The sequence below is a fragment of the Lissotriton helveticus genome, chromosome 9 (assembly GCF_964261635.1).
Source record: "Lissotriton helveticus chromosome 9, aLisHel1.1, whole genome shotgun sequence".
NCBI classification, from domain to species: Eukaryota; Metazoa; Chordata; class Amphibia; order Caudata; family Salamandridae; genus Lissotriton; species Lissotriton helveticus.
The window spans coordinates 66,199,096-66,225,783 of record NC_136070.1 but is presented as its reverse complement, the minus strand read 5'-3'; the positions used below and the strand labels follow the sequence as shown (position 1 = coordinate 66,225,783).

Sequence of the window (26,688 nt, the reverse complement as noted above, 5' to 3'; positions counted from 1 at the left end):
GTCGTCGGTGTCTTCGACGAGGGTCTCGTCGTCGACGACGATATCTTAGTCGTCGATGGAGTGACCAGGATGGTCGACGGCGTAGGTCTACTCGCCGATGATGAAGGCGTCGTCCTCGTCGTCGAGGAGGAAGCCGACGATGCCGTCGTCGTCGACACTGTCGTCGACGTCGAGACAGTTTTCTGCGCTGAATGCACCATCGACACTGTCGTCGTCGTCGGGACCAGCGGCTGCTTCCTGGGGACAGGAAGGTCCTTGCCAGACACAGATGGCTTGCCCTCTGAGGACTGTTTAGAAGTCTTCATAGGAGGGGTGTCTGTGGGGCTAGGGGAAGAAACCCTTGGCCTCTTCAAGGAAAAATGCGACGCGCCAGACACACTCTCACCTTCGGACACCAAGTCATCAGTCTTGGTTTTGAGCCTGTTGAGCCATAGCAGAAGTCGACCTTCTCGGTCCTTGAGGGTCTTGTTGGAGAAGGATCGACATATTTTGCAGTCTTTTGCCTGGTGGTGAGGGTAGAGGCAATATAAACATTTGTCATGCTTATCCTCAATATGAAGTCTTTTCTTGCTGCAGGAGGAACAAGCTCTGAAAAGACCCTTCTTCTGACTATCAGACATAACTGTAGAAGACAATCAAATTAGTTTTTTGAAGAAAAAAGAGAAATTCCTGAGGAGAACTCAGGTGGAGACTCCCTAGCACAACGTGCGGTAGAAAATCTGAGAGACTTGAACTCCTGGCAGGAAGGTTCTAGAAGGAGGTAGTAGCTGATTGGCTGTTTTACTTTATTTGGTCCTTTTTTTACAAAAGGACCCAGATAGGCCACCAAAGTGGGACCCTTGGGGCCTGCTCTGTTTGGTCGTTCCTGCAAAAGGACGTGGATAGGCTACTAAGGTGAGACCTTTGGGCCTATTCTTTTCTATGTATGTCTCTAGGACATTACTTTTTTATATACCGGAGGCTCCCGTCTCGACGACGGGGAATGATTCAGGCATGTGAATCTATGAAAGACACCCAAATACTGGATAACATTTTGGTTTTCATTCAGTAAATGTTAAGTGTGTTCATAGCCAGCTATATGCGTTTTAAATGGGAGGCAGGTTTGTTTTACTCATTTTTCCTTTACAGGGACTATCACGTCCTCCCACCACGCCTCCTGACTACATCAGAAGTCCTGTTCGGACCCTTCTGGGCCCATGATCAGTCTCTCCCACCCACTTCTACCACTGATTCATCCAACATCCAATACTTCTTTTAGTTTATCTTCCCGGGGCGCCAGGTCCTGATGGCTTGGAAATACTCGTTTGCACCAGGCAAATGCTTTGGGCTTATGTTAAAATACCCATTCTTCTAAGTCACCATCTGCTGCTCCTGGGTGGACTCTTTAGGAATAAATCAAAAGTGTTCACATCATGCCAATTTGACCTGGTTGCTCCCCAACTTCCTGGTTGGACTCCCCAGGGACTTACAATGCCTGGTTTTAGAATATTTCTGTCCAGCCACTCCTATTTTCGTCCGACATTGAACGCGAGACGCGGACGGCCATCTTTTGCTCCGTTTCCGCGCTTTTCATCAGCTTCCTAAATAGATCGTCGGTGTTTTTTACAAAACGCAAAACACGGTTGGCCATCATTTGCCCCGTTGTTGTGCCTATATTCGCCTTATAAACCAGGTGTCTGCTTTCATCGATATCTAATCAAAAATAACGGGAACCGATTATCTGAAGTACCGTTTGTTCAATACTCTAAGCAGATACTAACTCTGATCTACAGGAAGCTTTTTATATCATTTTAATTGACCGTTCAGTCTTCGAGTTTTTTTTCTACAGTTTTTCAATCAGGCCATCACTGAGCCTCTTTTTACCGATCATTGAGTTACCGTTAAATCCGATATCAATATAAGATCGTACGTGACAGAAACTCATGTTACTCAGTGGCTACTCCTGAAGAAGGCATTTGTGATTACGCCGAAACGCGCGTCGATATAACTGATTAATATAAAATTGCCACTTCTTTCATTCTGTATAATTGATTTAAAGATGGTTATGAATTTTTTATTGTGTGTCCAATATGAATTTTAACCTTATGTAATCTTTAATAAGATTAAAGAAAATGTATAAATTGTTTTCCAATTTTCCCGTTATTTTATTTTCCCGGTTTCATATTTAATTTTAGTTTAGTTTTGTTTTGTTTTGTTTTTATTCTATTGCTATTGTGTTGCATATAACAAATTGTTTGAAATTGCCTAGGATTCATTTACTCAAACTTTAGAATATTTCTGTCCAGCCACTCCTGTATGGATACCTCTGAGAATGTAATAAGGGGGACCGTATAATTCCCACTCCTATGAATTACTCCTCTTCCAAGCCTAGGCGAACTCCATTGAACATATGCATTTTAGTGCATCGGTGGCTTAATTGGTAGGACTCCCACAACTTCAAAGATGGTGTCCAAGTGCGCAACCTCATCTATTCCCGCACACTCTCCTACAATCATGCATATGCGCAACTGTACATGACTACACAAAACACACGCCTCAAAAGCCAATCTGAAATCAAGCCACCTTCATGTCATAGCAATATCGCTCCGAGTGCTTACGCTTTTTATTGATCATTATTTTTTGCTTCAAATACACACATCAGTTCAGCATCAAAACGTGGTAAGAGCAAAGTTCAGGTCCTCTAGCATCCAAACACTATCCACACTGACCGTGTGGCAGAGGCACAGCCTTCAACCCACAGCACAACGCGCTACTCATCCACAAATGAACTTCAGCATCAGCTCAGGGGAAAGAAGCGGTGTACTAATGCAGTTACAACACTAGATATCCCACAAATCTTTGTTTTACAATTTTTGCATTACTTCACAACCAGTGGTGTCAGTCTCAGAGGTGTGGGTTACCAACATCCTACCTGCTTGCACATTAGCTGTGAACTTCTCTAGTCTTCCACCCGAAGAAATTGACAAGTTCATGCTACAGGAGGCAAAACCTTGTGCGTGTGTGTTTGTGTGGAGGGGGAATAGATGGGTGGATGTGTGAAAACAACCAGAAAATGAATCCTGCTCATATGAAGATCATGATAGGCCAAGAACCCTCACCGCATTGACCCGGCATGATCTTGTCATTAGTATTGGGGATGCGCCTCCCACCATAATGCAGATCACATAGTAAGGCCCGCTAATGGGCATGGTCTTATCTGTTTAATAGGGTCAATAATGTGGCCAAAACCTATCAACATGATCTTTTTCTTCCCTGCCCTCTTAAGTCCATGGACCAACAGGAAAGTCTTGACCTGCACCGTCAGCGCAGGATTTGGGGGGAAAATGGGATCCGCGATTTTAGAACAGTGTCAGAAAATCCACTCTTAATTTATGGGCACAATATAAAAAGTTTAACACAAAATTGCCCGTTCTCAGGTGCATCAAAATCTATTCCAAGGGGGCCACCGGAAGAGGGGAGAAAATTGCCCTCAAAACCCAAAAGTTCTCCTTACTGGGGAATTGCCATTTCACCCAGAATTACACATATTTTTGACTCCGACTCAGTCAGTAGAGTTTGGCATTGCCAGTAATATGAGGGGGGAATGTCGCAGACCAAGATGCTTCTAGTGTGCGGTGACAGTAGGGCTGTAGGAACATTGGATGCCAGGAAGTTCACTTCATCTTGAAATGTCTGCGTTATTGACTGCTATGTCGCTTGTTACCTGTTCGAAGGGCTGATATGGGTCCACAGAGACTACACATGCTCTCGTCTTCATCTTACCTGCATCTTTGTTTGTATCCAGGGCCCGATGACATTGGCTTGCGCAGCAAACTGCTTGCGGAGTCGCTCGTTCTGCTGTTGCCTGGCGTGCTCCTCCATCAGCGCCTGATCCCTTCGCGGCACCAGCTGTCGGACCTAAAGGCAAACCACAGGAGTTAGAAGGGCTGGTCTCTGGTGAAGCTCAGTGCATTGCACCCTTTGTAAATGAAGGACCAAGAGTAGTGTTTTTAAACAAAACTTCATGTTGTGTGTATCCTAAACATCACATGAAACCCATGTTACCAAAACCTGTATGTGATGCAAGCTCAGGTTAGGACAAATGGAGTACTACTATCTGTGTAAATAAAAAGTGTGATGTCTCTGATGCAAAATGTGCAGGTCACATGCTATCAACTGCAATCTCCCTTGCAAACAAGTGAAGTGCACCATCAGCAAACACCTGCACATCATCGCTGGGAACACGTGTTCGTCCTTGACATACACATGTGGTGCACACTCCAACACATATTTGAAGTTGAAATTAGGCACACTAGGTCTATAAATATCCCTGAAACGGTTACTCACGTGGTCCCACTTGTTGTTAATCTCCTGGGGGCTGATAGTGGAGTAGGGGTTGGTTCCGGCCATGTTGACGTGGTAGGTCTGGGCGATCTTCGCGACTTCGTTGTGTATACCCAGGATGGCCTGTCTCTCCTTGTCCGCATCTGGCAGAGTGGCCTTGAACTGATCGTGGGCGGTGCTGAGTCCCTATGATTGAAGGAGCAGAGTTAGGTCAACGGCGGAGATGACGCGTACATAAGGTTCCAGTGGTTTCTAGACTGCTTAGCAAACCATATGCAGCTAGAAATCAAACTAGATGGCTCAGTTACATTTCATCCAGGATTCCCCCCCTGGCATATCCCTACATAAGAATCTACCTGGTACTGCTTTTGTGAAGTCTGCTGCATCCACTGATAATGGGAAAATAGAGGTTTACAATATCTAACCAAGCTGATAACTTTCTTTTATTATTCCTAGTGTAGAAGGAACATCGGTCAGGTTGGGTGTCCAAGCCAGATGTTGCTAAAGTACAGCCTTGAAATGCACTGCACAACAGTGGTGTGAAAAGGAAGAAAAGAGACTCCGTGAATCTCCAACTGCTTCCTCTTAATGTCCAGTGCCTCTTACATGCCGGCCTGCCCCACCCGCTTTTTGTCAGTAAACCCCCCTCAGCACCCCCTTCACATCCTTGGTATGCCTTGAGTTTTGCTCCTGCCCGTTACTTTCTGTGCCCTCTTCCCATCAATCTGCCTCATCTTACTCCCAGGTACTTTACGCTTGACACCTCCACATACTCTTCGCCAGCGTCTCTTGACCTACACCATTAATTTTCCATGATCCACCAACATCCCCCACCGGAATTATGATTTCCACCCAGCACAAGCCTTAATCTCGCACTCGGCCTAGTGAGTGCTTGCACCTATGCTTACTACAGTCTCACTCTCACCTGGTCCTGCACCTTAATTATATTGTCCAGCTCCCATATATTTTATGGCAGAAACAGTCACTCCTGGTCAATGGTGGCATTAGAGCAGCCACCCAACAAAAAAAATAATTGCGCTAGGTCTGAGTCGAAGATCGCAGATTACAGACCACCTGCACCAACCACATGGACTTCCGATATGCAAAAGATGCCTCTATACCGCTCCCTGCCTATGCAACGATGCTATTCACAACCAGAGAAAAATGAACCACACGTCCTGTCTTCTTTCCTTATACACTCATTTCAGAACATTAAGATCCATTTCTCAATGTCTGCTCTCTATCCCCAGATTTAACAAGCATTTACAATGCAACGGTTTCGCCTTTGCAAAAGTTAGAGCTATTGGCATTGTAAATGACAAAATGTTTATTTATGTGTTGGTTTTGAAAACAGATAAATAAATGGCATTGTCATTTACATTTCATGTACCAACAGATAAGTGCAACCGTAGTAGGAAAAGGATGTTATAAACAAATCTTACAACCCTATCAATGAACATTCACAAAGGACGAATGGTCGTTTCTCGCATTAAAAAGATTAGCCTGAGTCTTAATAATGAATTCGCCACGATAGTTCAACAAATGCTTATTCAAATAGGGCGTATTATTGGAAAGCCGCTTTGAATAAATATGAAGGCGCCTATGTAAGAAAATATATTATCCAGCCTACTTCAAGATGGATAACAAATATAAAATAAAAGATAATAACCATTCTATAATAGTAACAAAAGAGAAGTGAGTAACATCGAAACATGATAATAAACTCGGTTTGCCCATAAAGTTGTTTATAACGATTTGTGGATAGAAAAGTACTATATCTACTCCGTTCCAAGATGGCGCCTCCGGTACCTGGAGTCACGCCCCATGGAAACGGTTATGGCTCCCCAGGTGAGATTAATCTGCCCTGAGTAAGCCGGTATATAAAAGAGAGGCGGCTACGAGCAACACTTTAGAGAGTGTTGGAACGAGGCAAAGACGCGGCTCCAGGAAATACGAGGTAAGCGACTTCTGACCAGCCAGTGAATGTAGACAGAGCTAGCAAGAAGCAGGGAGGGATAGACCAAAATCAGCATGTAGAGGAATCATTGTACATATAATGAACATCTCAGAAAAGGGTCCATTTGAAAGGGTGGGACTATCCGTATATAATATTAACTTCCATTTTCCCCCACCAAGAAGATTTGTAGTTTTACTTAAAATAGGGGTAGATCCAACAGATAACAATGAATGTTTATCATATTTGACTATTAGATTACACTGAGAGAACGTATACACGCTTTATACATCGTTGATAAGGACAGGAAGAGAAGCGATGACGGAACTATTGTGGTTAATGCCATAACATAGGATTAGTCGAGAGCCACATCTATATTTACTTACAAATTTATGAGGGAGCAACAGAAAATAAAATAAGCGACAACGCGTAAAATACCCACAGATACCTAGAAAGAAGGGGGAATACAAACACGTTAAATTTTGCTGAAAACGAAAATAGAGAAGAGATCGAGGCAGCGTGACCGCGCTATTAATAACACATACTTCTGTATTTGTTTGGCCTAATAGAACATATCCAGTTTTCTCAAGGAGATCACAAATCCTATGCCCGTTCAAGGAGAGTTTTAAAAAGCTTTAAGGTAAGATGGCTAAAAGGGAAATCCGTTAAAATCAAAGTGCAGCCCCCACCTCAACAGAGGGTAGTTATAAAGTAAATTTCCTGTTCTCTGCCCATATAGATATTCAGCTAAACAACTTAAAAGATTGGAACAACAGGAGAAGCGAACCAAATACAAGGAGCTCTTCTTAAGAAAGAGAGGTAAATAGTTCAATCGGCCATAATCCATCAGCAGAGACTTAATCAATAGATCAGTATTTCTAATATATATTAATGTCCCCTGATATACCTCATTAGGACTATGAGAAGTAATACGGAAGAAATTCACTGAACACCATAGATGTACTAATCTGGATCTTCCTTCATATAGAAGGGGTAAGAGTGTGTACCGAATGCAGAGATTTGAATGAAAGTCTCCTGTACAAGTTCCCCACCCCGCTCGCAATAATTTCCACATCGAAATGGATTCGGAGGGAAGTCAGATGCCCACAGAGGTTAATGTAACGAGAAGGCTGAAATATAGAGCTAACTGAATATAAGGCATATAATGCATATATAATCAAAGCAAGCGAGTATTAACTAATTGGTTAATACATATGTACTTGAACAACTGTATCATCATTATGGGAACATGTGAGAGATATTACTGTACAGTATGTTATCATATTAAAAAAAACCCTGACTCATGAGAGGTTGATAACCTATACTTAAAGTAAGTGACACCCTATTTTTCTCTTGATATATTTGCAGAGAGGGTGCAAGTCACCACTTATTCAAGTGAGAAACCCCGATTAAAGAAGTCCTGAAGAAGGTGCCAAAATATCACTTGTTCTGCACCGAAACGCGTCGACGCATTTTTGTATACACAGAGAATCCAACCAGGGCCCAATAAACAACTGATGTACATGTACTACTGTTACTGTTGTTTAAATTGATGAAAAAATTGCAAGCCTTTGGATCCAGAGACAAGTAGTGGCAAAGAGATCAAGTAGCCACATTTAAACTAGGGGTTGTACATTATTAGGTTCTTGTTTACCGTTTTCATATACGAGTTGTTGAGATGTCCTATGTGTTTTATTCTGTTTTTAATTTTAAATTTTGAGTCGCACGTTGTGATGAAATATTGTGATTAATTGTCTTTTACCTTGTGTTTTCAAAGAAATTCTTTGAAATTTTAAATTATGATGTCTAAGCGCTTATGTTTTTCATGTATATGGTTTTATTAAAAATAGATTGTAAACGATTCAATTTGGTTGTGGAAATTAATATATTTTCTCTATAGTGTGGCTAACGGGCCTTCCATATTCAGGTTTGTGTGTGTGCCCATAGTGGAATGAAAGAATAACGAGTGCTCCCCAGGGATTTCCTTTTGACTCATTGTCATTTACATTGCCAACAGCTTAATCTCTCACAAATGTAAGACCTATTGTACCCTACTGGACGAGCTCATCAGACAGCAATTACTACCACACACACTCACCCAGAGCCACACACACACACCCAGAGCCACACACACACACACACACACACCCACACCCAGAGCCACACCCACCCACACACCCAGAGCCACACACACACCCACACACCCAGAGCCACACACACACCGAGAGCCACACACACACCCACACACCCAGAGCCACACACACACCCAGAGCCACACACACACCCAGAGCCACACACACACCCAGAGCCACACACACACCCAGAGCCACCCACACACCCAGAGCCACCCACACACCCAGAGCCACACACACACCCAGAGCCACACACACACCCAGAGCCACACACACACCCAGAGCCACACACACACCCAGAGCCACACACACACCCAGAGCCACACACACCCAGAGCCACACACACACACACACACACACACACACACACACACACCCACACACCCACACACCCAGTGCCACACCCAGAGCCACACACACACACCCACCCAGAGCCACACACCCAGAGCCACACACACCCAGAGCCACACACACCCACAGCCACACACACCCACAGCCACACACACCCACAGCCACACACACCCACAGCCACACACACCCACAGCCACACACACCCACAGCCACACACACCCACAGCCACACACACCCACAGCCACACACACCCACAGCCACACACACCCACAGCCACACACACCCACAGCCACACACACCCACAGCCACACACACCCACAGCCACACACACCCACAGCCACACACACCCACAGCCACACACACCCACACACACCCACAGCCACACCCACACACACCCACAGCCACACACACACACACCCACAGACACACCCACAGCCACACACACACCCACACCCACAGCCACACACACACCCACAGCCACACACACACACACCCACAGCCACACACACACACACCCACAGCCACACACACACACACACACACCCACAGCCACACACACACACACACACACACCCAGAGCCACACACACACACCCAGAGCAACACACACACACCCAGAGCAACACACACACACCCAGAGCAACACACACACACCCAGAGCAACACACACACACCCAGAGCAACACACACACACCCAGAGCAACACACACACACCCAGAGCAACACACACACACCCAGAGCAACACACACACACCCAGAGCCACACACACACACCCAGAGCAACACACACACACACCCAGAGCAACACACACACACACCCAGAGCAACACACACACCCAGAGCCACACCCAGAGCAACACACACACCCAGAGCCACACCCAGAGCCACACACACACACCTAGGAGAGCAAGCACAGCGAGGGGGCAGGGAAGCAAGCACAGCGAGGGGGGCAGGGAAGCAAGCACAGCGAGGGGGCAGGGAAGCAAGCACAGCGAGGGGGCAGGGAAGCAAGCACAGCGAGGGGGCAGGGAAGCAAGCACAGCGAGGGGGCAGGGAAGCAAGCACAGCGAGGGGGCAGGGAAGCAAGCACAGCGAGGGGGCAGGGAAGCAAGCACAGCGAGGGGGCAGGGAAGCAAGCACAGCGAGGGGGCAGGGAAGCAAGCACAGCGAGGGGGCAGGGAAGCAAGCACAGCGAGGGGGCAGGGAAGCAAGCACAGCGAGGGGGCAGGGAAGCAAGCACAGCGAGGGGGCAGGGAAGCAAGCACAGCGAGGGGCAGGGAAGCAAGCACAGCGAGGGGGCAGGGAAGCAAGCACAGCGGGGGGGCAGGGAAGCAAGCACAGCGGGGGGGCAGGGAAGCAAGCGCAGCGAGGGGCAGGGAAGCAAGCGCAGCGAGGGGGCAGGGAAGCAAGCGCAGCGAGGGGGCAGGGAAGCAAGCACAGCGAGGGGGCAGGGAAGCAAGCACAGCGAGGGGGCAGGGAAGCAATCGCAGCGAGGGGGCAGGGAAGCAAGCGCAGCGAGGGGGCAGGGAAGCAAGCGCAGCGAGGGGGCAGGGAAGCAAGCGCAGCGAGGGGGCAGGGAAGCAAGCGCAGCGAGGGGGCAGGGAAGCAAGCGCAGCGAGGGGGCAGGGAAGCAAGCGCAGCGAGGGGGCAGGGAAGCAAGCGCAGCGAGGGGGCAGGGAAGCAAGCGCAGCGAGGGGGCAGGGAAGCAAGCGCAGCGAGGGGGCAGGGAAGCAAGCGCAGCGAGGGGGCAGGAAAGCAAGCGCAGCGAGGGGGGTGCGCAGAATTACACCATCCGGACTCCCCTTACTGGAGAAATGTCTGCTTCTGTGGGGGCCTACAGAGTGCCGCTCTTTTGGAGAATAGAGTTGGACCCTGGCTCGGAGGAGGGAATGTCTCTAACAGTACTGGCAGATGGGAGCATTTTGGGAAAGCTCTGGGAGAAGGGAGCGTGTGTACAGATACCTCACTGCCTTCTCGGTCACTGGGGACACTGTCACTAAATAATGAGAGAGTCTCTGCATTGTAGTTTTCCAACTAAATTCTGTGCTGGACTGTCAAAGACATAGACTAAAAAAACCCTATTCAACAAACTTTAGTAGAGTGTGAAGTATTTTCTGGGAGCCCGTGAGGAAGAAAAACAGGAATGGCACTGGTACTAGAAGATGGCAAACACCGCTTCCCCCCATCAAGAGGCTAGGCATACAAGTAAGTCAACCCTATCTGTGCTTTGAGACTCTTCTTAAGCAAACTGCTGGTAAGAAGTCTGAAACTGTTCTTATGTAAAGCAGATGTAAAGCACTGTTCTTGTGAAAAGCACTAGGCCTGGTTTGCACTATATAAAACTGCTACATAAAAAAATGAACAGCATGAAGCAGATTCATAAAGGTTATGAAGACATTAAAGAATAAGGGGTGTAAATGATAGGATCACGGTTAGAAACTCAACATCAGGATAATTTGAATTTTTAGAACAAAATGCGCTTACGGAGGTGGAATATCCACTAGCAAGGTGGGCTTTCCACCACCAGACGTTATGGGAGAGAAAGGGGAACTTCTGCACACTGAAGTACGCACAGCAACATTCAGTGAACAGTCACTAACTTGTAGCTTTTCACAAACTTTCTATGTGGCGGTCCCACCTAGTATATACACATGAAACTACTACTGTTAAAAGCTGTGTGCAGAGTGAGAAATGGAAGGGGTCACACCCATATTTCATCGGGATGTAGTGGAAGTGTTGTCTCCAAAGGGAATTGGGCAAATAAAGTTAAATGTTCAAACACATATATGCAAAAGATTGAATCAACCAGAGGAGAACATTTGGGGAAGGATTTTGATCTTACTTTGTACAGGAGGGTACCTATACCACTCATCCACACTCTTAGACGGACGAAATTCCATTTAGAGTCCCATTGAATGTGCTAATGTGGCCGGGGTACAGTGATGACTGAGGACCTGTTTCCGAGGTATCACTAACTTTCAGTTGCCATTGGGATGCTTGTTTCTTAGATCTTACTAGTCCTGGAGCAATTCTTTCTGCTGGTTTGAGGTTCCGGACACAGCTTCTTGAAGCCGTCCGGGCCGATTCCATCTCACTTAGTGATACAGCATTTCAACACAGTCCAGGAGCCCCTTCTTAGGGAGCACCTTGTTGCCCCACTGGAGTTCGGTAGACAGAGCCTACTGTTTAAAGTAAAGCAGGCTGACTGTCCTTTCTACTGTCAAAGGCTTGTATCTCAGAAGCATGGCCATTAGGATATCATGTATGTGCACTCCTGAAGCTGGCAATGTTGTAAAGTTGAGGGGAACAGCCATTACCTTGGGCACGGGACTGGACAAACTATTCTGCCCCTCTGGCCGTTCCCAGGAGACTGCTGGACAGGGTGTCTGCTTCTGAGCGGGGTGCCGTGGCATGATCCAATAATGAATTCCCCATTCTACAGTCATGGGCTGTTTTGAACAGTTTTTTGCAGGCAGCCAACAGAGCTGCCTTTCCACTTTAACAGCACCAGTGCTTAATTGTAGATCGACAGATTTTCCGAGGACACCGCCAGCACTGTCGAATGCCACAATACCAAATATCAAGGTTGCCTGATCGTGTTCCCGCCTCCTGCTGCCTCTTCCCCACTCTACACTTCCTCTCTTTGTATCTATCTCTTGTCAGCTTTGTCATCTCTGTTTTCTCCTTCTGTCACAGTTTCCTCTTATTCCTTCTTTCTACCTTTTCGTCATTTCTGTATCTTGTACCAAGTCACATTTCAATTAGAAAATGAAGTCCGGCCCCCGCGCTCACCTTGATTCTAGCAGATTACGGCGAGGCAAACTTCCTTGTTTTACCATCAGAAACCCTTCGTCTGAAGAGTCGAAAAGATGCTGCTAGAGAGCTTGTGCACTCCCTGAGTGGGGGAAGGGGGCGGGAGAAGGCGGATAGTGTGAAGAAGTTCCTTCCAGGGTTTGCATCTGCTAGTCAACGCGGCTAGTGGTGCTAGTAATGAGCGCTGCAGCTACAGGCAGACGTCAGGCTTTGGAGTGCCCGGTCCGGCGAGTGAGTGAAAATACTTGCATAGTACCACCCGCCAAACCAAAGCGCCTAGAGGAATGACGTGCACTTCTGAAAACAATGTTATGCACCGGGTCAGAAACAAACGCCCCATACCGGCGCTAGACCGCTAAATTCGGAACTTTGGTAATGCTCTCAGAGTTTGCCAATCACTGAAAATTCCCTAATGAAAATGCACATGGCCTGCGTCGAGAAAGAAGTGATCGGAGGAATGCTTGAATGAACCTCAGAAATTGGTAATTCCTCTGGGCTGTACTCCGGTCCACAGTTTTTCAGTTCACTGTTTGATGGAGTTCTGCTTCTAGGTGCTTGGTGTTTGAAATTCATCGGCAAGGACTTTTCACCCCTTTTATAGAACCCACGCTGTGCCCAGCACGGCCGAGTGCTCAGTGTCTCCCTACTCCCAAGCGAACTTCAGTCTGCCCGCGCCTCCCTGGCATTGGTAGGCGCATGTCCCCCCCACGTGTTGACTTTATCCCTGATGCCGAATCTTGAAACTGATGCACTTTCATCTAAATAGCTATGAAAAGCATCACAACTCTAAGCCCTTGGGCATCGCATGGGGGGGGGTCTATGCAAATACCAATAAAATATATACAAAGAAATCCCTGTGACTCGCTGTCGTTTGAAGTACCAGTCGTCGTTGCTGAGTGTGAGTATGCACAGGAGCACAATCCGCGCGTGTCTTGAGTCTGGGGCGCACTCCCGACTTTAAAAAAAATGGGGATGTTATGCGCAATATTTCATTTCTGCTTCCCGTGTCTATTCCAGACTACGAACTCTAGTCACAAACCTGTGAAAGAGAGGCGTTTTTGGGAGAGAAAAAAAAATGAATGCATTCTGGTCTAACCGTGATAACAGCTGTCCTCTACCATTCTTGCAATCAATATAAACTTAAGGAAATACATTTTCAGTAGTTAGGTCTCAGGACTTGTTATTCCAACATTGTAGATTGTGGCACCTTGTAGAACAGTTTTAGGACACCTGATTGTCAAACTGCAGAAGTGACCCCCATCCGCCAGAAAAAGTTGCCACCAAAACTTAACAGGCGAAGCATGGCTTCAATTTGTCTCATCACCACTTGGCAGCATGGTTCATAGCTGCCAAATGACCCTTGACTTTTGTGGTGACCTGCAACCAGGTGACATTTAGCCAACAGCATTTTACATACCCTGACTTGTAGTCTCATGACATAAGATGACGTGCAATTGTATGGCGCATGTTCTTCCAGGAAGAGTAACTTGCGGCTGTATACCTAATTCAGTGGTACTGATTTTATCAAACTAAAAAGAATGAAAGGCTAAGTTAACTTGGCCGGGGTGAGCAGGAGGGCTGGATCTGTGTCCAAGAGCACAGATGAGCCACGCATCTGTGGCATCGCTTCAGATGGACCAGAGAGGCACAGTGCCCACTACCAAGCGGAGAAGGCGAGAGAGGCTAAAACGTTATCTTACCTCGAGTCTCTGGGGGAGTCGTGCTGGGGCTGCTTGCAGGTGGTATTGAGCGCGATGCTGTCGGCTCCTGGGGACTCTGCTGTGACCCTCCTTATCTCGTAGAGTGAAAAACCCGCCGCGGGAGAGCTGCTGAGAACTTTAGCCTGACCTGAGCAGGACACCCTCGGCGCAGCACCTGCTCGTGCCCGCGAGGCTCCAACAGGCTGCCCTGGGCTCTGGACGATAGCGAACAGGTCCCCGTGCCCCCAATCTTGGCCCAGACGTGGGCACCCCGCCACCTCCTCTGCACCTCGGGGTCCCCGCTCTGAAGCCCCCTCCCCGTTGCATGAGCCTTCTGGCTCGCCTTTCACAATAACTCACTGGCCCGTGCACGGAGCAGCTTTGTCTGCCATCCCTCCGCCCCCAGGTTGCTCCGCAGTCCACAGCAGCAACTTTTTGTTGCCCTTCCTCTCTGGTGATGCCCTCTGAGGTGGTGAATGAGGGGCCACTGGCAGAGACCGCCGGCACCGGGATCTGCGTCCTCGCGCGCCTGCTCGTTTGAGGCAGGGTCGGAGCTCCACGCGTGCACCGAGACCCTCCTCCCCTCAATGGAGTCCACGGAGCCCCAGATGCGAGAGGAGCTCGCGCCCCGCAGCTGATGCCTCTAAAGACGCACGCTTCTCGGAGCGCATGAATATTTCAGCGACTGCCCTCGGCTGATGTCATGGCACCGCCTGCTTTGGTGACTACCAATCCCCCGAAGAGGTGATGAGAAGGGCAGAGAAAAAAAACCAAGACAACAGCTGAGAAGCGCTTGCTATCATATGACCCTGAGAGCTCTGGCTAATAGTGGACGGTGGTGAGACCGCGGCGGGAGGGAGGAGGCACGAACAACGGGAGGGGGGGCGGCAAAGACACGAACAGCGGGAGGGGGGGGGGAAAGCACACAGACAGGGGGGGGGGAAAGCACACGGACAGCGGGAGGGGGGGGCGGCGGCAAAGACACGAACAGCGGGAGGGGGGGGAGAGGAACGCACTCACCTGGACTTCTTCCAGCGGCCGTGGTCGGCAATAAATGAGGAAAACACACCAAAAAAAAAAAAAGAGACTCCGCCCACCACCCAATGACGATGCAAAAAGGGTGGAGAGGGAAAAAAATGCAGGAACGCCCACGAATCTGGTCCGGCCATGACGGACAGATCTCTGTTCCAATGGCTAGCCTCCATTTATGGAGCTAGCCAATGGAACAGAGGGAGAACAGAGGGCGGATTCAAGTGTCCCTTACTGAAGACTACAGATTTCTCTGGAGGCGGAGCTAAAGCTCCGCCCTCCAGCGAAACCTAAAAAGTCTAGAGTAAGTGGGTGGAGGCTCTCAGTAATCGCGCCAGAGGCTTGGGTTTCAATGCGGTTACAGCGGAAGTCTTATGTCAACCATCGTAAGTTAAAACAACAATTAGAGAAATATTTGTTCAATTAGCAAACATAATTACTCCCTTTTATTTGCTTTTTTTTAAGTAACCTGCTCGGAACTCACTGTATAGTCTGGGAAGCGGCATGATGCCCTTTTTGAGGTAAATTTGTGCGCTTATATAAATATCATACAAACATGTAAAACATTGTGGCTTTATCACCAACCTCAGAAGATAGGTGGAGCATTCACGGAGCACAAATATTTCCATGATTTAGGGAGCACATCAAAAAAAAATCTGCTGTTTACCTGTAACCTTAGTTTTGCATCCTGAATAATTATTAATTGACATGCTAAGCGTATCCTTCCATGTAGCGTCTGAGCCGGCTAAGTCCACTTATTTTCTAGTGTGTAGATGGGGAACAGTAAGTGATCAGGTACCTGGATCTCTTCTATGGTGTGGACGATGAAGGTGTCCTGCAGGTCCTCCATGGCGCCCTCCATCCAGTTGTTGAAGGGCGCCGCCCTCTTGGCGTACTCCAGGTACAACTGGTCAATGGTTTCTAGAAGCTTCTCGGTCCGCTGGCAAATTGCAAAAAGGAGGAGGTAGGATTAAAACCACAACCTGCTTTCTTGAGTTTTTAAAAAGTATGCATAAACACATAAGTGAACCAAGTGTTAAAGCAGAGGAGCAAACATGGCTTACCTCTAAGGCCTCTCTGCGTTTCTGGGTGAGAACCCCCAAGTTATCCCACTGGTCGCAGATCTTCTGACACCTGGCGTTCACACTTGGTGAATCATAGTAATCCAGTTCACTGCCAAGAAAAGACTGGTATAATTATTCCAGTTTTCAATGATGTACAACAAAGTTCCTGTTTGTCCCTACGGACAACATCAGGGCTCAAAATCCCAATTCAGTCAGAATATGATCATTCTTCAGCTATGTATGCAGCACATATCACATTTATGTCTGGTTGTCCTGATCGCATAGAACTGTCAAGGTGGCTGCAGGGAAGACCAGACATTAATGAGAAATGTGCTGCACCCTGGCATACAAACCTGTAGTAGAATGATCAGAGTATTCTGACTGAATTGGGATCTTTAGCGCTGATGAAGTCCATAGGGACGAAACGTGTTGGCTGGGCTGCGAGGACTGCTTTTGAAGGAAAGCATTGATTGAATAAAATGTGGATCAATATTAAGAAACACAAGACTCCTAAATGATTATTTGTCGAATGTGATTGATTGAATATTACTATTCTTTGAATTTTGGAAAGCAAAATCATTGATGGACTTTTACACGTTCCTTTTCTTCTAAAGTTGGACTTTGCATTAACGTGGCCCCGGGGCAGTAGGATCACAAAGTTGAGCGTGAAAGTGTGCCTATAGAAGGGTCTTAATATTACACCAGTGCGCCCTTGTTCATAGTCCACTACGGCCAGTTGTATAGTTTTGGACTATTGGAGCAGGACCAAGTCTGATTTTTCAGCAGACTGTTTTTTTACTGTCTGAAGTGGCATGGCAGGCAAAAACAAAAAAAAGACAACGGACTTGAATGTAGCCGGAGGCCAGTGGCATAGATGAAGTCAAGCGTTCCTCCGATCACATATTTGATTTTTTTAGGTGGACACCCTCAATCTGATGTTTATGCCCAGGTGAGAGTCCTGGGTTTACTGTGCACTGGACTCAAGATGAACCCTACTGATGAGGTTCAAATAGACTACAACCTGTCTGGAGCTGCTCGTCTTCCTGTTCAGAGGGGACAAGGTCTAGCCATGCGGGCTGACTTTCCATTGGAGCAGAATTACAGCTGATTTGCATATGGCTGGAGCTTTGGCTCTTGAAGCCAGACATGACTCCTGACTCAATGGTACTGGAACAGTGTGCATGGGGGTGAGGAGGGGAGGGGGGGGGATTCGGGGACGTCAACTCACTAAAGGCACGTGTGAAAAATTCAAAATGTTACTTTAACCCGTTTACCGCGGCGGCATTTCCGCGGCGGTGTGGGCGTTCGACGGAGTGGGCGGGGCTGCGTCGGCCAACAGTCATGCGTAGCACACAGCAGGTAGTGCACGGAGGGTGTTAATACCAAGTATAATTATTGAGTGATTCCCTTTTAGTGCGGGGGAATAGTGTGAGGTCACCAGTACATTTGGGAGCACAGGTTGGCAAAAAAACCTGCACTTCTCTCCAGCACAAACTTTGTTTGGTTAAACTAGAATGTGTGTGTGGAAATAATGCGACATCCTGATTTTTCCAGCACAGAAAAGCAGAGAATGTGTTATTGACATGTACTTCCTCATTTTGAGTTGTAGAACTTGTAATGGCTAGGTAATAACAGCCATGGCAAATACAGAACCAAAGCTGTATTTACTAGCTTGGTATTACCGCTTCACATACCATGGGTCCCATAATTAGCCCCATTCTGTTTAAAAGTTGCGGTTATATTTTTTAATATTTAAACAAGTTAGTTTGTAAATCTGGCAGATGTTTCTATTTACTTCTGTTCTATAAAGCATTGGCTTACTGCCTTCTGCTCCTTTTACACTCTCCTGTACCTCCATGAGAGCTGGTACGGGGGTAGAGTTACAGGTTAACTATGGTTAAGTTACAAACTGCCTCCACTTTTGAGTCAGCAGAATGAAAAACGAACACTATGTTAACAGTATTACCAGCGGTTGATCCGAAGAAGTCAGTGACATTGGACAGCCTCTCTTTGAGAGAGTGTTAAATGATGCAGGATATGCACACAGAAGCCGCTTTATTGTTAATATTCAAAACGAAATATTTCAGGGTTATCTGCAGTGCTTAATTTGACCTGGTGTCAGAGGCCAACAGCACTCATTTCTAACGATCAGGACTTATTTTTCTACTTCAGACATTTACCAAGAGGAAGAGAGAATAACTAACAAAACGGAAAGATGGCAAAACCGACAAAAAGGGTGAAAGCAGGCGCCTGCAAGAGTGAGATAACTGCTCAGGGATAAGGGTGGTGGATTAAAGAGATGCGAGGTGATATAAGACTATGCAGCGTTGATATTCGGCATGCTGACATTGAATTGCACCGGCCGCGGGTTCTGAGCAGAGCTTCGGGCACCAGCACTCATTCTTTTACAAATTAAGCACGGCACCTCCTACAACCCTAGTTCCAGCACTGCTACCGCAGATGGGCTATTGTGATGAATTCTGAGGCTTGGTTTGCCCTACTCTAGTAAAGTCACTAACACAGTCCAGATCTGCCAACTCACACGGTGCCACTGTGTCACATCATTTAGGCTCCCTTCACATGGTCACCTGGTGAGAAGCCGAAATCACATAGTGGCAGGGAAACCGAGCTGAAAACCACTGTTGGGTTCCAGCTTCTTTTCGGAGGCTCTAAACAGTCGTAATTCCTAAAAGGTGTGAACACACTCCAGGACATCGGCAACAACTTTGATTACTTTTGTTTTTTGCTTTATTGAAGGGGATGGGGGCTTGGGGAGTGGCAGAGTGTCTCTTAGCTATCGGCACCAGCCCGAGCCCCTGCCCCCCTCCTCACACACCTCCTCACTCCCACTTCCCAGATATATTTAAGCTGATTGTGCCGACCTCGGTGTGTTATTGTTTTGGCTAGGAGCCATTTTGTTGTTGTGCCTGCCAGCCCGCCCCTCCACCCCGATCACACCCCCCTGCGGCCCCTCCCTCACTCCGCCCCCCCCCCACACTCCATTTATGGACAGATGTCCCAACGCGCAGCGTCCACGCGCTGCGGCCGCGCCGAAGGTGCGCCAAAGGTAAGCCCGTCTACGCCCGTCCGCGCCTGGACCGCGCCCAGCGCCAGACCCCCTGGCCCCCACACCACCCACCCCACCCGCATCACATACGACGCCTCCACCCTCTTAGCCCTAAAGCCCGGCCGCCTCCCCAACTGCGCCCAAGCCGCTCCTGGATACACCCATGGACCATTTACATGCAACTCCTGCAAGTTTGACGGCACCAAGACCAACTCCCCATCCACTAACACCAAACAGAAACCTGACACCAACCACCTAAAATGCATCCTGCTCAACACCCGCTCGGTCCACAGACACGCCATCGACCTTTGGAATCTACTAGACACCATCTCTCCGGACGTCGCCTTCCTAACAGAAACATGGATGAACGCCTCCTCAGCCCCAGACATCACCATCGCCATCCCGGAAGGCTACAAGATCATCCGAAAAGACCGCTACAAACAAACAGGAGGAGGCATCGCTATCGTCCATAAGAACTCCATCCGCATCTCAACCAGCTCAGACGTCAACCTCGCTAGCGCCGAACACCTTCACTTCCAGACCACACTTAGAGGCACCCTCCTCTACAGGCCACCAGGACCCCGTGCAAAATTCAGTGAAGACATCACTGACTTTATCACCCCACACGCCCTCCCTTCCGAGGACTACATTCTATTGGGAGACCTCAATTTTCACCTGGAGAAAAGCAACGACAACAACACCACCACCCTTCTGGACAATCTCGCTAACCTCGGACTCAAACAACTTGTTAATACCCCCACTCACTACGCAGGTCACACACTCGACCCCATCTTTACCTCCTGCAAACATATCTCCTTCAGTCACACCACAGCTCTCCATTGGACGGACCACAGCTGCGTTCACTTTATCTACAAAAAGACCACAACCCACAACCACCCCCAACCCACTCTGCGAAGAAACTGGAACAAAATCACCACCGACCAAATCTCCTCATCGCTTCTCCAAAACCCCCCTGCCCACTCTTCAAACGCCAACCAAGCAGCCATTAACCTCACTCAATGGCTAACCAACAGCGCTGACAACCTAGCACCCCTGAAAAAACGCCAAATCAAACTAGACAGCAAAAACGCCCCTTGGTTCAACGATGACCTTAAGAAATCCAAGAAACTCTGCCGCTCCCTTATGAAGGCCTGGAAAAAAGACCCAAACTCCAGCACCAGGGACGCCTTCAAAAACGCCACCCGCAGACACCACCAACTGATCCGGACTGCCAAGAAATCCGCTTTCAAAGACCGAATTGACAACAACGCCCACAACAGCAAGGAATTATTCAACATCGTCAAAGAGTTCACCAACCCCACTGCCAACTCCAACGATATCACTCCATCTCAAGCCCTTTGCGACTCCCTAGCCTCGTTCTTCCACGACAAAATCGCAGACATCCACAACAGCTTTGACAACCAACCCGGAGACCAACATACCCAACCTTCTGCAGTACCTTCACCCCCCTTGAACATCCTTAAGGACTGGAACCCAATCTCCACTGAGGACACCATCCGCCTAATGAACTCCATCCACTCAGGATCCCCCACAGACCCATGCCCTCACCACATCTTCAACAAAGCAGATTCCATCATAGCACCACACCTCCGAGACGTCATCAACTGCTCCCTCAACTCCGCCACATTCCCGGAAATCTGGAAACACGCCGAACTCAGCGCCCTTCTGAAAAAACCCACAGCTGACCCTACCGAACTCAAGAACTACCGCCCCATCTCGCTCCTTCCATTCCCGGCCAAAGTCATTGAGAAAGCTGTCAACAACCAACTCGCCGCCTTCCTCGAAACCAACAAATCCCTCGACTCCTCACAGTCCAGCTTCCGGGCCAAACACAGCACTGAGACCGCACTCATCGCAGCAACAGACGACATTCGAACTCTACTGGACAATGGTGACACAGTCGCCCTCATCCTCCTCGACCTCTCCGCAGCCTTCGACACAGTCTGTCATAGCACCCTTATACAACGCCTCAGAAACATCGGAATCCAAGGAAAAGCACTGGAATGGATCACCTCGTTCCTCGCCGAAAGAACTCAGAGAGTCCGCCTCCCACCATTCAAGTCAGAGGCCACTGAAGTCATTTGCGGCGTACCACAAGGATCTTCACTCAGCCCCACCCTCTTCAACGTATACATGAGCCCCCTCGCGGCCATCGCACGCCAACACAACCTCAACATCATCTCCTACGCTGATGACACTCAACTGATCCTCTCACTCACCAAAGACCCTAACACCGCCAAAACCAACCTACATGAAGGAATGAAAGAAGTAGCTGAATGGATGAAGCATAGCCGTCTGAAACTGGACTCAGACAAAACAGAAGTCCTTATCTTAGGTACCTCTCCCTCCGCCTGGGACGACTCTTGGTGGCCAGAGGCCCTTGGAAAAGCACCCATCCCAACAAACCACGCACGGAACCTGGGCGTCATCCTGGACTCCTCACTCTCGATGACCAGACAAGTCAACGCCGTTTCATCATCTTGCTTCAACATTCTTCGCATGCTCAAAAAAACATTTCGCTGGATCCCCACCGAAACCAGAAAAACGGTCACCCACGCACTGATTACAAGCCGCCTGGACTACGGAAACACCCTTTACGCCGGTACCACAGCAAAAGTTCAGAAAAAACTCCAACGCATCCAGAACGCTTCAGCCAGACTCATTCTAGACATCCCGCGTAATGACCACATCTCTGGCCACCTGAAAAAACTCCACTGGCTCCCAGTCAATAAGAGGATAACATTCAGACTCCTAACCCACGCACACAAAGCACTTTACGAACTTGGACCCGAATGCCTCAACACACGACTTTCCTTCTACACCCCCTCCCGCCAGCTACGCTCCTCCAACCAAGCCCTTGCCGTTGTACCTCGCATCAACAAAACCACCATGGGAGGAAGATCCTTCTCCTACCAGGCAGCTAAAACCTGGAACTCACTTCCCACTCACCTTCGCCTCACTCAGAACCACCTAGCATTCAGAAAGCAACTTAAAACCTGGATATTCGACAAGTAATCCCCCACCCTTCTTCAAGCGCCTTGAGACCCTCTGGGTATGTAGTGCGCTATATAAATCAATTGAATTGAATTGAAAATATTTTTTAAGTTTGCATGTAGGACAGTCACTAAGGCTTTCACAAAGATTGTATAATTGTGTTCAGTGATTAAATCGGAGTGTCAGTATTATCTGTGTACACTAGGTGGCAGCAGTCAATTACAATTTTTTTTCGTAACATGGACACATTCGGGTATGGGCAAGTTGTTTCACACTCTGTACAAAGAGGGAACACATCTCTGACTTTTAGCTTACGGTTTGCGGACAGGCACAGGGTTGGACTGGCCTTTATGACTTTTTTGGTCCCGTGACCACAACGGAATCAAAAAACAGCCCACACATTGGCCCTTTCAGCTGGTCCATCTGGCAATGCGACACGGTCTAAAAACCATTCCAACGGGGGTTGCCACTTTCACGAGAGAAAAATAAAAATAAAAACCTGGACACAACAAATAGACTATTTGTTATAGAACACGATGTGAAATTGTCTGTGTTCTTTTTTAACATGGTCTTTCTGTCTTTGTTGACTATCAGTCAGGAGACATTAATGCACCTCTAGAAAACATTTTAAAGTGTTTTCTTCTCATATTTAATGTTCAAAGTTTCTGATCCTGCCATACAGGTGGCAGCACCGAGTCCAACACTGGGCAAACAACCTCTTTAGTTAATGTTTTCCAACTACAGTGTGGTAGTTGATTAATTTAAACCTAGTTCAGTCTATTTTTATTACACCTGACTCGGCAAACAACCAAGTTATCAACTTCAGCTTATGCAATTAGACAGCAGGGAGCAGCTATCAATGGTGCGCCAGGTGCAGTGGCACCGGGGTCCAGGGGTAGCATGGGCCCATCATCAAACCAGATGGAGGGGGGCATTCTCCCTGCTTGCGTTAGGGCCCAAGGCCCCCTTGCTGCGCCACTGTCAGCCCAGGAGCATCAGTGTGGGCACGGGCACAGGAAGAGTACGGAGCGCGAGAGGGGCCGCAGCCGTACTTGAGCTCCTGCGCGATGGCCGCGATCTGCTCCACGCGGTCCTGGTGCGCCGCCAGGTCGCTCTCGAAGGCCTCGTGCTTCTTCAGCAGCGCTTTGATCTCCGACAGGGAGGCCCTTTCGTAATCCGTCTGCTGCAGCATCGCTTCTTTGCCTGCAGAGGGAGCAAGAAGACAAGAAATAAACAAAGACCCGTGACTGTGCCCTGGGATTTTACTAATGTGCAGGGACATAGCTTAGCCAATAAGATTGGGGGTGTGAGCTTCAGACTTTCCAAATAATCACCCGGGGATATCTTTTTAAAACATATGAGAGGCACGACATGAGGGAGACTTAATTGAGAGTGGGAAAAAAAAAAAAAAAAAAAAAAAAGAGGACGGCAGATGGAAAGGGGCACATAAAACACAGTTTTTCCAAGTAAACTGCATGTTTTAAGGCCTTCACAACAGACCAGAGCAAGTGTGTGTGCATTTTTGTCAGAGTAGGCATGTACAAATCCCAGGTGAAATCTGATACACTTCACCACACCCAACTGAAAGCATCTGTACGTAATTGTTTACAAGAAAATACATTTTGTAGAGGTAGGGGTGTAACACCCCAAACTCCCCCCTCCCCTTGAAGCTAGGCCCCTGCAAATTTGGTTATAGTGCGAAGGGGGTCTTTCGAGCATGGGGCTGGCGTGGATCGTAAGAAATGGGTAGGCGTGTTGTTATGTTATGTTATGTTAGCTACTTTTGTACCGCGCACAGCTGCCCCAGCCAAGGGGCGTCCTGGCGCCCAGAGAAGGTAAACACAACATTGCAAAAAAGCCGCAGAATCAAAGATTTTTATTAAAAAGAAAGGTTTTAATAGCACGTCTGAACTGGAATAAGTCTTCCAATGCTCGAATTTCAGCAGGAAGAGAGTTCCACAGTTTTGCGGCTACCACTCGAAAGGAGCGGCCGCCAGTCCTACTCAACAAGAAACGTGGGACAACAGACAGGTTCTGACCCAAGGAACATAAGGGGTCAGTAAGTTCATCAATATAGGGGGGGCCGTGCCTTTTAAAATTTTAAAAGCCAGGCAAAGCACCTTGAACTCGATCCTCCGAGCAACTGGCAGCCAATGGAGCACCTGCAGTGTTCTTGAGACCGAACATCGCCTAGGCAGTCCTACCACCGCTCTTGCTGCGGCGTTCTGCACTCGCTGCAGCCGCTTGAGTTCCGCCTGGTTTGTTCCTGCTAGCAGTGCACTGGCATAGTCGATCCTAGATAGTACTGAGGCCTGGACCACAAGCTGTCTAGTGGGGGCATCGAAGAATTTAAGTACAGGTCTGATGCCCCTGATAATGCCAAAACAAGAGGCGGCCACCCTCTTAGTATGGCAGGTGAAACTAAGGGTAGGGTCCAGCCAGACCCCAAGATTTTTTATCTCCATTGCAGGAGAAGGGGTCATTCCTAACTCGGGAGGCCACCAGTGATCATTCCACCATCCAGGCTGCTTTCCAAACACCATGACCTCTGTCTTCTTAGTGTTCAATTGGAGACAGTTCTGATTCATCCAATTGGCCACCGCACGAAGCCCCTTGCAAAACTTGCGGGCCTCCACAGCTGAGTCCCCACTTAATGTGACCGCCAGCTGCGTGTCATCCGCATAGGAAACCATTGTCAGGCCCCAGCGTTTGACTACAGCAGCCAGCGGTCTGACGTATAGATTAAATAAAGTGGGGCTCAAAGATGATCCCTGTGGGACCCCCAGTATTAGCGGGTGAGAGGTAGATTTACCGGGTGGGATCGCGACCTGGAATGATCTATCAGAAAGGAAGGAACGGAACCAGCACAAAGCAGACCCCCTAACGCCTGTGTGGATGTTAAGCCTTTAGTATGGGGAAGTGTTGGACTGGGCCTTCTGGCAGGTCCGCCCCTGAAGTTTTTGCTTGCTCTATGTGACCTGGGGATGGTGATTCCCACTCTGAGTGCGTGTAGATGAGGCCTGCCCTCCCATAGGAATGCATGGGGAATGTATGTGTCCCTGGTAGTTCCTGATGCGTGGGGGGTACAGGTTCGAGTCTGGTATGTGTGGACTCGTGTGATTGAATGCTACAAGATGATGTATGCGGCATGTGTGTGACCAGAAGGGAAGTGCCACTCCTAGACATTGGTGTGTGTGTGCAGTAGGTGTGCTGGCGCGTGATTGGCTGAAGCCGGCTGGGGAGCCTGGCTCCAGGAGTCTGTCTGGGTCTGCCCCGGTGGTGAATGGAGAGATTCACATGCTGATGTGAGGGAGGGGCTGTGCCTGTATCCTGTATGGGGCTGGGCTTTCCCCCACAAGGCTGGCTCCACCCCCCTGGGGTGTGTCTGGTGTCCCTAGCCTGGCCAGTAGATAGGAATTCCTTATAACCAGTTCTCGCTGGTTCTCACCCGGCCTGCCCCCTTTAGACAAAGGAATCTCATGTATAAAAAGAGGGTGTGACCTCCTCTCTCTCTCTTCCCTTCTTGTCCTGACTGGAACCCTGCGAGGGGCGTGCTGCTGCTTGGGCTCAGGGTTGGCTTTCCTCCCTGGGCCCTGCCCTGCTCCTGGACTTCTGATGGCCTCTTTCCCTTCTAGGAGCTGCTGTGCTCCCCCTGAAATCCTGGACTTCCTATGGACTCTGCTTTCTGTGGCCCTAGCGCTTGGGAGCGCTCTATCCTGCTTGTAGCGCTGGGAGCGCTCTATTTCCCTTATAGCGCTGGGAGCGCTGGTTCCTGCTCCCCTAGCGCTTTGGAGCGCTTCATTCGTGGTACTAGCGCTGGGAGCGCTATATTCAACAAGCCGGTGCCCACCCGGCATTTGCCCTGTTCTGCGGAGGTTCTGCCTCCCCAGCGAGTGCCTACCTTGCTATTTTCCCCTCATCCTCGAGGGAGCCTGGCCCCCGTCCTTTCCCCCGAGTTCACCGCCGCCGGCCCGGGACCCTCGAACGGCCCTCCCCCGGGCCGCGCTGGGATTGGCTGCCGGCCCGGGCTGGGCTGCTGACGTCTCCCCGGGCCGCGCTGTGATTGGCCGGCGGCCCAAGGAGCTGAGGAGGCGACTGGAGAGAGCGGAGAATGCAGGGAGCGGCGGGAGCCTACTCCGCGCCCCTGCGTCCCCCCAGGAGAACTGCCGCTTCCCCCCCGGGGCCCCCAGGAGCGAGAGGGAGCCCGGGAGAGCGAGGAGAGACCGGCGCGTCCACCGGCC

At 48.9% G+C, this 26,688-nt stretch overlaps 1 protein-coding gene across 3 annotated transcripts in view; it reads right to left on the bottom strand.

Moving 5' to 3' along the window:
* Positions 1 to 26,688, bottom strand: part of ACTN1 (actinin alpha 1) — a 301,498-nt gene that overhangs the window by 34,291 nt on the left and 240,519 nt on the right. For all 3 annotated transcript variants that reach the window (XM_078659463.1, XM_078659464.1, XM_078659465.1), the window contains exons 12-16: positions 23,500 to 23,650; positions 16,366 to 16,474; positions 16,101 to 16,241; positions 4,327 to 4,509; positions 3,763 to 3,897 (exon numbers count right to left, since the gene is read on the bottom strand). In XM_078659463.1, the coding sequence (XP_078515589.1) occupies positions 3,763 to 3,897; positions 4,327 to 4,509; positions 16,101 to 16,241; positions 16,366 to 16,474; positions 23,500 to 23,650 (719 nt within the window). The remainder of the gene's footprint in view (positions 1 to 3,762; positions 3,898 to 4,326; positions 4,510 to 16,100; positions 16,242 to 16,365; positions 16,475 to 23,499; positions 23,651 to 26,688) is intronic.